We start from the raw sequence: 14,751 nt of genomic DNA on the forward strand, positions 1-14,751 counted from the left end.
ATAATATTTAACTGCGGTAACCATACTCTCGTGGGCAGGAAGGCACTTGAGCATGCATGATAGAGCGTGCCTTTCACTCCACAAAGTTCTGTTAAAGCTCACTAGAAGCTCCGGGCTATCAACGCAGGATCATGTTATCTAATTATAAGGCCTGCTGTCCTTGAAGAATACCTGCTACTGGTATATTCTCTTTGTGAGTACCTTAGGGTTCAGCATTTTCTTCTGTACAATTTATATCTAAGCCCAGTAGTTTGTTATAGAGACTTGTATGCTATGGTTGCCATCTGTTTGTGATGGTGTATAATCATGGCAAGAATTTGAGAAAGATCAGAGTATTTGCTGTAAGGCAACTAGAAAAGTATTTGCATGAACTTTTTGAAGCCGTTTAAGATGAATGAATTTAAAACTTAATTTGGGAAAGACTCAATTTATGTGGTTCTTCAGATATTGGAGCCCTTTCTTTTGTACTTTTCTGTACATAGAGTGCCTTTAGTAGAGAAATTATTGGTGAAGAATTTTTGGATAGGGTTAAGAACAAGTAGGCATACTGGGTCTAAACTTCATATCAAAAGAAGATTTCTGGGGGGCGGAGCAAGATGGCGGCAGCAACATCATACCGCGAGTGAGCCTTTGGATAGCGCTGCGTTTAAACCTACACCTCTTGGTAGATTTTTCTTCTTTAAAGATTTATCTTACCTGTCTTTCCTCAACGATGCCGCATACCAAGAGGAAGGGGGTTTTGAGAACCGGAGCCCTGCTGGTACGAACTTCGACTCCAACACAGCTTTCTATCCAAGGATTCCTCGCGAGAACCCCTGTTACGATGCCGGGAAGCCCTGCTGAGCTCGATGCCCGAGGAGAGGCTGAGCTTCAGGGGCAGGACGTTTCATTGTCCCCCCCGGTGCGCCCACCACCACCGCAACCGGCTGAGGTCGATGATGGAGGAGTAGCCCCTAACCGTGGTGACGAGAGAGGAGAGCTACTACTGGGTCCCCACTTCGACGCTACAGCTGAGGCCTGTATAATAGCAAAGGCTGAGAGTCAGATGGCACAGAGACCAGGAAAATATTTAGTCTCCTCGCCGGCGGTGACTCTTGAGGCGATATGGGAGACTTTACAGACGGTGATGGAATCAACTAGCAAGATTGAACCGTTAATGGGTAATGTAAAGGAATTAACTGTTGCATTTTCCTCTATGAAAGAAGAGGTAACTGAAAAGATCCAAAATTTGTCAATTGAAACTTCTAAATTGAAGGAAACCTCAGTTAAATTAATACAAGACAATATGCTGATACATAAAAAGTTGGAACATTTTGAAAATTATAATAGGAGGCTAAATTTACGATTTTTGAATTTCCCACGGACTTCTATATATCCTCCATTAGAAATTTTTAAAAGGTATTTTGGTGGAAAATTTAAAATTTACCTTAGAAAATGTGTCTCCAGTGAATAAAATTTATTATCTCCCTACAAAGAAAGCAATACAAGTCTTGGAACAACCGGATTTAAATGTATCAGAACTACTAGAAACGTCGCTGGCTGATATAACTGAGCGGCAAACTCTGCTGGTTTCATTTATATTTCCTCAAGATTTAGAATTTGTCAGGAAGATGGCTTTGAAGAATTTGCAAACCCCATTTTATGGGGGGAAAATCTGGGTATTCCCAGATGTTACTAAACAAACTCAAAGTAGAAGGAAAGACTTCTTAGCACTTCGTGCGGATACTTTGTCTTTAGGAGCCTCATTCCACTTGAACTATCCTTGCAAATGCAATATAAAATATTTAGGGGTAAAATATGTTTTCTTTGAACCCGAACATTTAAAACAATTTATTTCTCAGAAAAAATTATTATAATGCTTCTTGAATCTAAACCGTTATGTTTCGCCTTAAGACTAGGATGTTCGGAGTGTAAATATATTTTTGGGGTTTGTAATAATCTGCTATTGCTTTATTTCAATCTTGAGATATGATGAAGTAAATTTCTTTCTCCTAAGTTAACGGCTTTTAGCCCCTGGAATTTGGTGGTCTAATATAAGTTTTGTAATATTTTCCTGATTTATTTTGTTTAATTATGTGGTAATTTCTTAACTGTATTACCTACTCAAGTAGTAAATGCTTGTAAAAATGTGAAAATGATAAATAAAAAAAAAAAAAAAAAAAAAAAAAAGATTTCTGGACTGCTCTTCATTTGCAAATTTGCCATTATTGCCCAGGTTATGACCATTTTTGGGATAGGAAAGATCTGACTGTCCCTACTCATGATATCTCTTGAATTGATTATTGTAATACTTTTTATTGTGGGCTCCCAAGATACTAAGAGGATTTTACAGCTGGTCCCAAATACAGCTGCCTGCTTATTTATGAATCAAAAAGGTAGATCATGTTACTTCTCTTCTAGCAGAGCTACATTGGTTACCAATTTGAATAGTGTGGTTTTTTTTTAAATGTTTAATTGAGATCTTTTGAAAATAAATATGAGCCTTCTAGACAACTTTGTTCTCAGTTTAGGATTGTTGATGGTCATGTTAAATTCCATGTCATCCCACAGATCAATCCAGAGATTTTTCCAATCCAGCAGGTTGGAAACAGAGAGTATGTTAGAGTTCTGCCGTAGCAGACTCCAGACTAGTATATCTTTATCTCCAGCAGGTGGCTGAACATCTCCTGTGCAGGTCTGGTTGATTTTGAGGAATCTTGCTCCTGGCCTTGTTTTTCTGGGCACAGTTGAGCTGGGGGGGGGGGGGGTTGCCTGTGGCTACTAGGCAGGAGGCATGGCTGCCATTAGGCAGAGAGTGCAGGATCCTACTCGTATATCATGGATCTCCAGAATGTTCAGGTGGACTTCCTCAACAGAAACCCTTTAGATCAAAATGAGTGCATCTATCCAGTGAGGCATTTTGCAGCATTGCAGAGAGATGGGGGCTTTTCTGTCCTTGGTCTGATAGCCACATTGCTCAGGTGTCCTGGTTCGTAAGCCTGAACAAGGAGAGCAGGGTGACTGAGTTGACCAAGATTGTGGTATGTAGGTCACTATCCGCTGTACTTCCTCAGCGCAGTGGGCTCTTGACTCTTGAGGGTGAAATGTGACCACGTCGGGTATCTGTTTTAATAAGCCACTTCTCATTTTTTTTTTCTGATCTGCTTTGTTTGTGGATAGATCTGAGGCAGATCTGTGCCTCTTTTACAGGCTACTTATACATGCTCATTTGGAGCATGATGACTGAAATTTGTGGAACAGATTACAAGTTTATCTTCATCAAATTCAGTGTTATAACAAAATTTTAAAAGTCCTTGAAGACATGACTTTATAAGGTCTATTTTTGTATTGTGTTACAGGGCTTGATATGTCACCATGGTGCCCAGAAATTTTCTTCTGGCGCCTGTGATTTCCATGGCCCTTAAAAATAGACAAAAATCCATCTCTTGGCAGCTATTGCTGCAATTGCTGGAGCAGGAGTCTCTTCCTTGCTGCACTATGTAGTTCTGCATGAGTCCAAGCTCTGTGATGCAGGAGCTATTGCGTTAGTCTCAGGTTCAAGAAAGCACAAAGGCAGACGGTCTGCAAACTCCAAGGTGGAAAGCAAAAAGAGCAGATCGTTTAAAAGTAAAATGTAATTTATTTTTAAACAGTATAGCAATACTTATATAAATACAAACAGCCCGACACAGGCCGTGTTTTGCCCAACTGGGCTGCTTCAGGGGCTATTAAAAAAACATATAAATTGTCTGTTATAGTATCAAGCTACATATATAGATAACATATATAATATATATACACATACATGTATATGCACACACAACAAATATATCATCTATATAATTGTACATACATAAATCTAAAATGATACATACCAAAACATGCTCTATATAAAACACTTGTTGTTTAGGAAATACATATATAGAAAACACCATCTAAAATTATTAATAAAACAAAAAATATTAATAAAACGAAAAACAAAAAGAACAGCTACATCCTATAATTATGGTAGTTCATATGCACATGTAGTAACAGGTATCTGAACTATAAGCAAACATAGGCTAAGGCACCCACCTATACAAGAGTCCTTTGCTACCAAATATGAGGCAAATGAAGAATGTCCTGTCAATAACTACAAGATGAAAAAAAGAATTTAAAAAAATATATTATTGGATAAACATCAAATGGTATCTGCTAGTAAAAAAGAAAAAATGAATAAGAAAAATTGAATTTAAAAACTTTTTCTAGACTCACATATACGGAGGATTGATTTGATCTGAAAAAAACAGCTTATCTTATCTATATATGTAGCTTGATACTATAACAGACAATTTATATGTTTTTTTATAGCCCCTGAAGCAGCCCAGTTGGGCGAAACACGGCCTGTGTCGGGCTGTTTGTATTTATATAAGTATTGCTATACTGTTTAAAAATAAATTACATTTTACTTTTAAACGTTAGTCTCAGGTTGTCAAGTCTTGCGAGACCAGTGCAGTGCAGCAAGAAGCTCATCAACAGTGATTTGGTCCAGTTGTGGCCACAGACATCCAGATGGGGAAAGGGAAGGCTGACTGGCTTGGTTGGGGGGGGAGGGGCTATGAAGACTGCAGTGGAGACACTGACTTTTGGGTTTTGTTGATGGTGGGGTTTTTTTTTCTTTTTTTTTTAAGGTAAATTCTGGTCCCGCTTCCTCCTCCTTCCCCCGCCCTCCATTTTACCATAGTGGCTATTTCCATATCATCATGCTGATCAATCCATAGACTGGTGGGTTGTGTCCATCTACCAGCAGGTGGAGATAGAGAGCAAACTTTTGCCTCCCTATATGTGGTCATGTGCTGCCGGAAACTCCTCAGTATGTTCTCTATCTCAGCAGGTGGTGGTCACACACAGCAGCAGCTCTGGCTAGGCCTCCAAGCCTAATTTTTAGGTTTTGTTGAGTGCCTGGGGTTGAGGGCTCTTTTGAGCAAGTGCAAACCTGGTGGTGCCAGGTCCCTCCTTTTCTCCCCCCTCCCGCTGGCTCCGTTAAAAAAAAAAAAAAAAAAAAAATTTTGAACGTCCTTAAAGGCGTTTATTTCGACGTTTATTTAAACGTTCATTGCAGCTACTCACTGGGACACCAGGTCGTTACAGCTCGGAGTGGAAAGCAGGTAATTTTTACCTTTTTATAGCGGGCAGGGGGTTCCCCGATTTATCTCCACGTGGCATATGGCGTCGGAGGGCGAGGGCGTAAAGAGTCGCTCCCCGGATCGCTTGGGCGCTTCTAGAGGGGATGCGGGGGTCTTAAAGTCTGATTCGCCCTTGTTGGGTGACAGTTTTTTGACCGATGAGTGTCCCGGTCCTTCCTCCGGTGTGGCGGTTTTTCCCGCCATAAACGCCCATCCCCCGCTCCTCGCCTCCGCCATCTTGGCCGGCCATGCGGCTCGGACGGCTTCTTCTTGGGCCACCCTTGAAGTAGGAGACATTAATGCCATGAACGCACTTAATTTGGGCGACGGCACAAAGGCGGCTAAATTAAGCGCCGTTTTTCCCGCGCGGCTCCTTCGCGGAGTGTCGCGCCTGACGCCATCTTGGATGCGCAGCATGTCTCTCCCCCGCTCTTGCGAGCGCTGGTTGAGGGTGCGTCTAGGGCTGTTGCCCAGGCTGCGGAAGTGCACAGTCGGGGGGGGGTTTCTCCCCCGAGTTTATTTTGCTGCTGCATCAGGCCTTCCTTATGCAGAACGCTGCCCCTGCTCCCTCGTCAGGTAAAGAGGTTGAGGCCCCCGGAGGTAAACGCCCTCGGGTTGATTCCCAGGCCTTGGAGGACTTTGTCTCCTCCGATGTAGATGAGGGCAGCGTATCTGAGTTATCCCAACGGTCCTTTGCGGATTCCTTGGAGGAGACGGATCCCCGCTCGGATGGAGCGGATGACCCCTCTGCAGCGCGACTCTTTGGCTCAGAGGATTTGCCCAACCTGTTTGTGCAGGCCATGGGCATTTTGAAGATTTCCTCTCCGGAGGACGTCTCTCCCTCAGCCCCTGTGGCTCTGCCATTATGCTGGGGACGAAACGCCCGCCTAGAACCTTCCACGTGCATGATGCCATGCACACCTTAATTTCGGCTCAATGGGATGTCCCGGAAGCGAGCCTTAAAGTGGCTAGGGCTATGTCCCGCCTCTATCCTTTGCCTGTAAGTGAACGTGAGGCCTTTCTGTGGCCTACCGTGGATTCTTTAATCACTGCGGTGACTAAGAAAACGGCGTTGCCGGTGGAAGGTGGCACGGCCCTAAAGGACGCCCAAGACAGAAGATTGGAGGCGGCCTTAAGGTCGTCCTTTGAGGCGGCTGCTTTAAGTTTGCAGGCCTCAGTTTGCGGCTCCTATGTGGCCAGGGCGTGCCTGACTATGGTGCAGCGGGCTTCCCCCTCGGATCATTCCTTGAGGGCTGATTGGCCGGCCCTGGAATCGGGCTTAGCCTATTTGGCAGACTTGCTGTATGACGTCTTGAGAGCCTCAGCTAAAGGCATGGCCCAGACAATCTCTGCGCGGCGGTGGCTTTGGCTGAAGCATTGGTCTGCTGACCACGCCTCTAAATCCCGCCTGGCTAGATTGCCTTTTAAAGGCAAGCTGCTCTTTGGGGTTGAGCTGGACAAAATCGTGACCGATCTCGGCACGTATAAGGGCAAGAAGTTACCAGAGGTCAGGGCTCGGGCTAGTACTCGCCCTGGTACCTCCAGAGGACGGTTTCAGAAAGCCCGTTGGTACCGCCCGGGCAGGTCGGGCTCCTCTGCCCCCTCTTCCTTCAAGAGGAACTTCTCCCCCAAACAGCATTCCTTTCGCAGAGACCGCCGTCCCGGAGGTGCTCCCTCCGGTTCTCCCCCAGGGTCTCGTACCCAATGACGGGGCCTTGGTCCACGCCCCAGTGCAGATTGGAGGACGGCTGTCCTCGTTTATGGGCGAGTGGACCACAATAACTTCAGACGCTTGGGTGCTGGAAGTCATCAGAGACGGCTACAAGCTAGAGTTCTGCCGACCCTTAAAAGACGGGTTTGTACTCTCTCCCTGCAAGTCTCCGGTCAAAGCTGTGGCAGTGCAGCAGACCTTGGACAATCTGATCCGCCTGGGGGCGGTCGTTCCGGTGCCAGAAATCAGCTTGGCAAGGGACGTTACTCCTTTTTCTTTGTGATGCCAAAGAAAGGAGGTTCTGTACGGCCTATCCTCGACCTCAAAGGGGTCAATTGGGCCTTGAAAGTTCGGTACTTTCGCATGGAGACCCTCCGCTCTTTTATAGCGGCAGTGAAGGCAGGAGAGTTCCTGGCATCCTTGGACATCAAGGAAGCGTACTTGCATATTCCCATCTGGCCTCCTCATCAACGCTTTCTGCGTTTTGCAGTACTGGGCCGACACTTCCAGTTCAGAGCCCTCCCGTTCGGGTTGGCTACTGCTCCGCGGACCTTCTCCAAAGTAATGGTGGTCATCGCGGCCTTCCTGAGGAAGGAAGGAGTTCAAGTCCATCCTTATCTGGACGACTGGTTGATCCAAGCCCCCTCTTATGCAGAGTGCGGCAAAGCTGTGAACCGGGTGGTTGCTCTTTTGAGCTCCCTGGGGTGGATCATCAACTGGGAGAAAAGCCAGCTGCGCCCGACTCAGTCCCTGGAGTTTCTGGGAGTTCGATTCGACACCTAAGTGGGCAGAGTGTCCTGCCAGACAATCGGATTGTCAAGCTTCAGGCTCAGGTGGACTAGTTCCTAGTAGCCTCTCCTGTTCGGGCTTAGGACTACGTGCAGCTGTTGGGCTCTATGACGGCCACGATGGAAGTAGTGCCCTGGGCCAGGGCTCATATGAGACCACTACAACAATCTCTGCTGCTGCGCTGGACTCCGATGTCGGAGGATTATGCTGTGCGCCTTCCCTTGGACCCAGCAGTGCGCAAGGCGCTGAGCTGGTGGACGCAGACAGACAAGTTGTCTGCAGGAATGCCTCTGGTGACCCCGGAGTGGATTGTCGTCTTTGATGGGCTGGGGAGCCCACTGCTTGGGAAGGACAGCGCAGGGGCTCTGGTCTCCTGCAGAGGCAAGTGGTCTATCAACCTCCTGGAACTCAGAGCCATTCGGTTGATGTTGTTGGAGTTCATCCCGGTACTGGCGTTGAAGCCAGTACGGGTCCTGTCGGACAATGCCACGGCTGTGGCCTATGTCAACCGCCAGGGAGGTACCAAGAGCGCCCCTCTAGCCAAGGAGGCCATGAATTTATGCCAGTGGGCGGAAGTGAACCTGGAACAGCTGTCAGCGGCTCTCTTTGCCGGAGTCATGAATGTCAAGGCGGACTTTCTCAGTCGCCATACCTTGGAGCCCGGAGAGTGGCAGCTATTTGCTCAGGCATTCTTGAGCATCACGAAGCGCTGGGGCTAGTCGAGCCTAGACCTGATGGCGTCATCGGCCAATTGCCAAGTGCCGCGCTCTTTCAGCAGAGGACGGGACCCTCGCTCCCTGGGAGTAGATGCTCTTCTCCAACAGTGGCCGGCACAAGAGCTTCTCTATGTGTTCCCGCCCTGGCCCATGTTGGGCAGGGTGATAGACCAGGTGGCAAAGCATCCAGGCCGGATAATCCTGGTGGGTCCAGTCTGGCCCAGACGTCCCTGGTATGCGGACTTGATCAGGCTCTCAGTGGACCATCCTCTGCGGCTGCCAGTGGAGCAGGGCCTGTTGCATAAGGGTCCCGTGGTGATGGAGGATCCCTCCCCCTTGGTCTTTCGGCCTGGCTATTGAGCGGCAGCGTCTGAGGAAGAAGGGCTTCTCAGACAAGGCAATCGCCACTATGCTGAGAGCGAGGAAGTGCTCTACTTTTACTGCTTACGCCAGGGTTTGGCGTACCTTTGCAGCGTGGTGAAGCAGGCTCATTTTCTTCATTCACTGCTCCAATTTCTTCAGTGTTGGCATTCCTGCAGAAGGTCTGGAGAAAGGCCTGTCGCTCAGTTCCCTTAAAGTCCAGGTAGCGGCCCTGGCTTGCTTCAGGGGCCGCCTGAAGGGTGCTTCCCTGGCTTCGCAGCCAGATGTGGTGCGTTTTCTCAAGGGAGTTAAGCACCTGCGCCCTCCTCTGCACTCAGTGGTGCCTGCGTGGAATCTCAACCTGGTGCTAAGAGCATTACAGAAGCCGCCTTTTGAACCCTTGTTGAGGGCATCTCTGAAAAACCTGACGTTGAAAGCAGTCTTTTGGTGGCTATCACTTCAGCCAGAAGAGTTTCCGAGCTCCAGGCACTCTCATGTCGAGAGTTTTTTCTGCAGTTCACTGAGGCAGGAGTGACTATTCGCACAGTGCCTTCTTTCCTGCCCAAGATTGTTTCTCGCTTCCATGTGAATCAGCAGCTCTGTCTCCCTTCCTTTCGTAGGGAGGTCTCCCCAGAGGAATACTCTGCTCTGAAATATCTGGATGTGAAACGAGTCATCATCAGATACTTGGAAGTGACCAATGTTTTCCGGAAATCGGATCATCTGTTTGTCCTGTTTGCAGGTCCTTGTAAGGGTCGGCAGGCTGCTAAGCCTACAGTGGCAAGATGGGTCAAGGAAGCCATTGCAGCGGCTTATGTGGCCGCGGGGCAACTTGGGCATCGGCCCATACATTCTCCAAGCATTACCGCTTGACTGTGGCTGCACGGGCGGAGGCCCGGTTTGGAGCTTCAGTGTTGAGTTCAGGGATTTCAATGTCCCGCCCTGGGTGAGTACTGCTTCGGTACATCCCACCAGTCTATGGATTGATCAGCATGATGATATGGAAGGTAAAATTATGTATCATACCTGATAATTTTTTTTCCATTAATCATAGCTGATCAATCCATAGCCCCTCCCAGATATCTGTGCTGTTTTTATTCTGGTTGCATTTCAGGTTCAAGTTTAGTCTTCAGTTACTTCAGAAAGACTTCATGTTCAAGTTTTTTCACTTGGATTCTTCAAGAGTTGAGACGAGTTTGTGTTACAGTGAGCTGCTGCATTCCTCTTCCCTCCGTTTTACGGGGCTGGATTGAGACTTAAAATTCTGCGGCACTCCCTCCCGCTTTGTGCGGCTGTAGGGCAGCTTTGTACCCCTCCCGCTTCGGCGGTGTTAGGGTCAGTCAGCTCCTCCCGCGGTTGCGGTTGCAGGATAAGCCAGATCCCCCCGCATCGGCGGGTGTGGTGTCCCTCCCCCGCTCCGCGGGGATGAGCGGGACGGATTCCCCTCCCCCACTTGTGTGGGGATGAGCTGGGTTAATTCCCCTCCCCCGTTCGGCGGTGGTGAGCTGGGCAGAGTGTCCCTTCGTGGGTGTAATTCTCTAAGTGCTGAGTCCTGCGGATGGAGCTTTGATACGACATACTGAGGAGTTTCCGGCAGCACATGACCACATATAGGGAGGCAAAAGTTTGCTCTCTATCTCCACCTGCTGGTAGATGGACACAACCCACCAGTCTATGGATTGATCAGCTATGATTACTGGAAAGAAAATTATCAGGTATGATACATAATTTTACCTTTCAAAAGCTGACTCTCAGCTATTTTCAGACCAAAACAGCCTTATTTTCTATTTACTTTTGTAACAAAGATTTCTTGCCCTAAAATAGCTCCTTTCAGTTTGTCCACTGCTCTTCTACTTCCCCCAGATGTTCACATCCCGCTAAGAACTTGAAGTATTCCCCCATTTTGACAGTTTTAAGTCTAGAATCTTCATTTTAGAATAAACCCTCTCCACATGTAATATCGAACCACACCATCCAGTGATCACTGAATGCAAAATGTTAATCACTACAACATCAGAAACCACCTCCTATTTGTAAACACCAAGTCTAGTATGGCCCCATCCTGCGTAGTTTCCATTGCCAGCTGCTAGAACAGTTCTGTCTGTAGAGAATCCAGGATCTCCCTACCTGTAGATGACTCCACAACAAGCATATCCCAGTCAACATCTGACATACTGAAATTTCCTATTAGCTATGAAAGAGGAAGTTCTACTATGTTATGAATATTTTCATCAGTAAAATCTTTGTCCACTTTTTTTCTTCTGCCTGTTTTTATATGTGTTCTTTTGTTTTGTGTGTGTGTGTGTGTGTGGGTGGGGGGGGGGTTAAGGTTTGGTCTTCAGCACTGTACACAGTACACCAAATAAGGTCTAAGTTACTTTATATAGAGAGGCACTATCGTGTTACTTTCATTACTACTGGCTAGCACTCTGTGAACCCTCACCTCTTTTGTGAAGCATGTCTAAAGATGTTATTCCAAAGGACAATAAACAAGAGAGGACATAAAAACAGAACACAATCTCGGGGGGGGGGGGGGGGGGGGGGGGGGGGGGGTGGGGGGGGGGGACAAATACCAGGTAATAATCGCACAGGCTTACACCAAACAGAATTGTCAGGTATTGAATAAAAGTGTAGAATGTGCTCACAAATACCAATGGACCATTACAAACAAGCATGTCAATTGTTAGTCCAAGCTTATGATTTAATTATTGCACATTCAAAAAAAGAACATAACCATGTTCCTATTGTGTTTGGTGTAAATTTGTGGGATTATTATCTGGTATTCCAAATGACAAAGCATTTTAATAGCACCTGGTTAATCAGGACTGAGCTAATTTCAAGAAGCAGTCAGAATAGAATGAGGCCCGAAATACAGTGCAATCCACTTACGTGCAAGGGTCTGGGACCAGAGAAATACATGCAGTTAACCGTTGTGACCCAAAAAAAGAAGCTTGACATCTGATAAACATATGTACAGTACTGTTTATTATAAGTACAGTATACAGTCTCCGTTAACTAACGTTAGGCTTACTTGAAGTAATCAGTCATAGTCCTCTGTACACTCTTGTCTGTGAGTTCCATAGACTACGTGCCAGACGGTAAAACCTGTCATAGTACTGACATCCAGTGGCCTCCAGATAGGCCTGCACTGTGTTGAGACTCTCCAACGCTCTTGCAAAAGTGACAGGAGGTTGTCGCTGCTCATTTCATCATCTGTTTCATCATCAGCCGTTGGCTGCTTGTAGGCACATATCTGGACGTCAGTGCTGTCGTCAGCTGTTTGTAGATCGTAATCAACAGCTACGTAGTGATGAAACTCATCTTCAGTAACACAGGCTGGGATGTCAATAGCCTGTTCATCTGACGCGTTTGCAACAGCTGCATCTGTTTCGTCCCTCTCCACATCCTTAACAAAGCTTGCCCGCTTATAGCAATTCACAATGGTTGCCTGTGTAACATGATTCCAGGCTTCTTTCTGCATATGTAGGGAATTCAACAGTGATAGATTATGAGCCAGTTCAACAGCACGTTTATCCTTGCCAGTCTGGTCATCCATAATGCTCATCAGACAACGTAGCACAAGAGCCCAATAATGTTGTTTGAAATTGACTATTATGCCCTGATCCATAGGTTGGATCAGAGAGGTAGTGTTTGGTGGCAGGAAGACCACCTTGACGTTAGACAGCCTGACATCATCACTGTGTTTAGCACAATTATCACAAAGCAACAAAATCTTGACGCTTTTGTGCCCGCATTCTAGTGTCTAACCTCTTTATCCACTGCTTCCAAATTTCCCCAGTCATCCACGAATTTGCGTTAGCCTCGTATGACACAGGAAGTCGCTTAACATTCTTGATGCAACGGGACTGTTTGCTCTTTCCAGTGACAAGTGGTTCTAACTTCTCACTCCCATCGATATTGCAGCAAAGGAGGATCATCAGTCGGTCCTTCGACATTTACCTCCTGTAGTTTTGGCTTGTTTGAATGCAAGTGTTCCATCAGGAATCGCTCGCCAGTAGAGACCATTTCGTCAGCATTGAAATGTCAGGAGGTGCAAACTCGTTCAAAATGGTAGGAAGAACTGAAACAACCCAATTTTCAGCACCAAAGTCATCAGCATCTTGTTTTTCCACCATGCTGTTTCTTGAATTTTATGTAGTTCCTTTTCTTCCATCTTTCCAACCATCCAACAGTGGCTTTGAATTCAGTTAGTCCAAGACTTTCAGCTAGCTGATTAGCTTTCTCCATAAGCAGTGGACCATTGACAGGAGACTGTCTGCTCCTGACTTGAGAAAACCACCGAAGAAGAGCATCTTCTACCTCCTCAGCTTTTCCCGCCCGTTTTCGTTTCCGTTTTGGATTTGTATTGTTTTGCCAGTCTTCCAGAAGATGGTCTTTCTGCTTCAAGATACGTGAAACTTGACTGGGATTGACACCATATTCTTTAGCAATAGATGCTTGACTTTGTTTTCTAATTTTTTAAAAATTTCTATTCATTCAGCCAGTGTTAAAGTCTTACAGTTGCGCAACGGCGACGACCGCAGTGTACACTCTAACAACATTCTTTTGCTTATTCTGCCTGTGGCAGTTAAAGGGGTGGTAAATTTGAAATCTCGTTGGTTGTCACGCACCAATCGGCTTCCATATTCAGTGCGCGCACTTATGCGGAGTCTTTCCTGCAGAGGAGCGGTCTTAAGTGCAAGATTCGCTGATATGAATGGTTTATCAGTGGTGCGCTAAACTGAAGTTTGTCCCCATAGAAATTGCTGATGCCAAAAATGGGACCGAAGTACTGCATACAGTTAAACAGAGCATGCGCTTATCCGACGTGCACTGTATTTCTTCTTGTCCTATGACCTGGCATCTCCTGGTTCTTTATTTCCACAGGGTTGTAAATACATTGTACTGTGAAGTTCAACAGTTGCTAATACACTTTGCTTTTCTTTTGGCAGATATCGCTGGAATAGCATGCCTCGCATGGAGAAGGTATACTTGAAGAGCAATGTCATCTGGCTGATCTCCAATGTAAGTCTCTAGCTCTCATGTCAGGTTTCTGGATAATTTGATTTTAAATTTAGCCAGATCCACAGCAATGTGGTTATCTATTATTATTTATTATTTATTGCATTTGTATCCCACATTTTCCCACCTATTTGCAGGCTCAATGTGGCTTACAGAGTATGGTTATGATATAATCATCTCGTGATAACAGGTACAATTCTTACTGTTTGAAGATTAGGTGAGGGAAGATAGTCGTAATCATTTCATGGTAACAGATACAATTATTAAAGTTAGAAGATTAGGTAGAGGAAGATAGATGGAAGGTGTTAGGTAGGATATAGGTGAACTGTAATAACTGTGTGGATTGTTGAGGTAGTTTCGTAGGTTATGTGTTTTCTTTGTAGGCCTTTTGGGAGAGATGTGTCTTCAGAGATTTGCGGAAGTTAGTTATTTCTTCAGTAGCTTTCAGATCTGTAGGTAGAACATTCCACAGCTGCGTGCTCAAGTAGGAGAAGGTGTTGGCGTGTATCAGTTTGTATTTTAGTCCTTTACAGCTGGGGAAGTGTAGATTGAGAAATTTGCAGGATGATCTTACAGCGTTTCTAGGAGGCAGGTCCACAAGATTTAGCATGTAGACTGGGGCATCTGCGTGAATGATTTTGTGTACAATCGTGCAGATCTTGAACACCACGCATTCTTTGAGTGGGAGCCAATGAAGTTTCTCTCTTAGGGGTTTTGCACTTTCATATTTAGTTTTTCCAAATATGAGTCTGGCGGTGGTATTCTGGGCTGTTTGGAGTTTTTGATAGTCTGTTCTTTGCAGCCGGCATATAGTGCATTGCAATAGTCCAGGTGACTATTACCATTGACTGTACCAGGGTGCGGAAGATATATCTCAGGAAGAAAGGTTTTACTCTTTTGAGTTTCCACATGGAGTAGAACATCTTCGTTGTATTCTTCACATGAGTATTGAGTGTGAGGTTTCGGTCGATGGTCACTCCAAGGATTTTTAGGTTTTGTGCAACAGGAA

The 14,751-nt window shown here is 45.9% G+C and overlaps 1 protein-coding gene across 1 annotated transcript in view; it reads left to right on the plus strand.

The window, feature by feature from the left end:
* XPO5 (exportin 5) overlaps positions 1–14,751 on the plus strand; it is a 226,620-nt gene that overhangs the window by 23,384 nt on the left and 188,485 nt on the right. Inside the window, 1 exon segment of the mRNA XM_030195864.1 lies at positions 13,673–13,745. Coding sequence (XP_030051724.1) covers positions 13,673–13,745 — 73 coding nt within the window.

This window comes from Microcaecilia unicolor, chromosome 3 (genome assembly GCF_901765095.1).
Source record: "Microcaecilia unicolor chromosome 3, aMicUni1.1, whole genome shotgun sequence".
Lineage (NCBI taxonomy): Eukaryota > Metazoa > Chordata > Amphibia > Gymnophiona > Siphonopidae > Microcaecilia > Microcaecilia unicolor.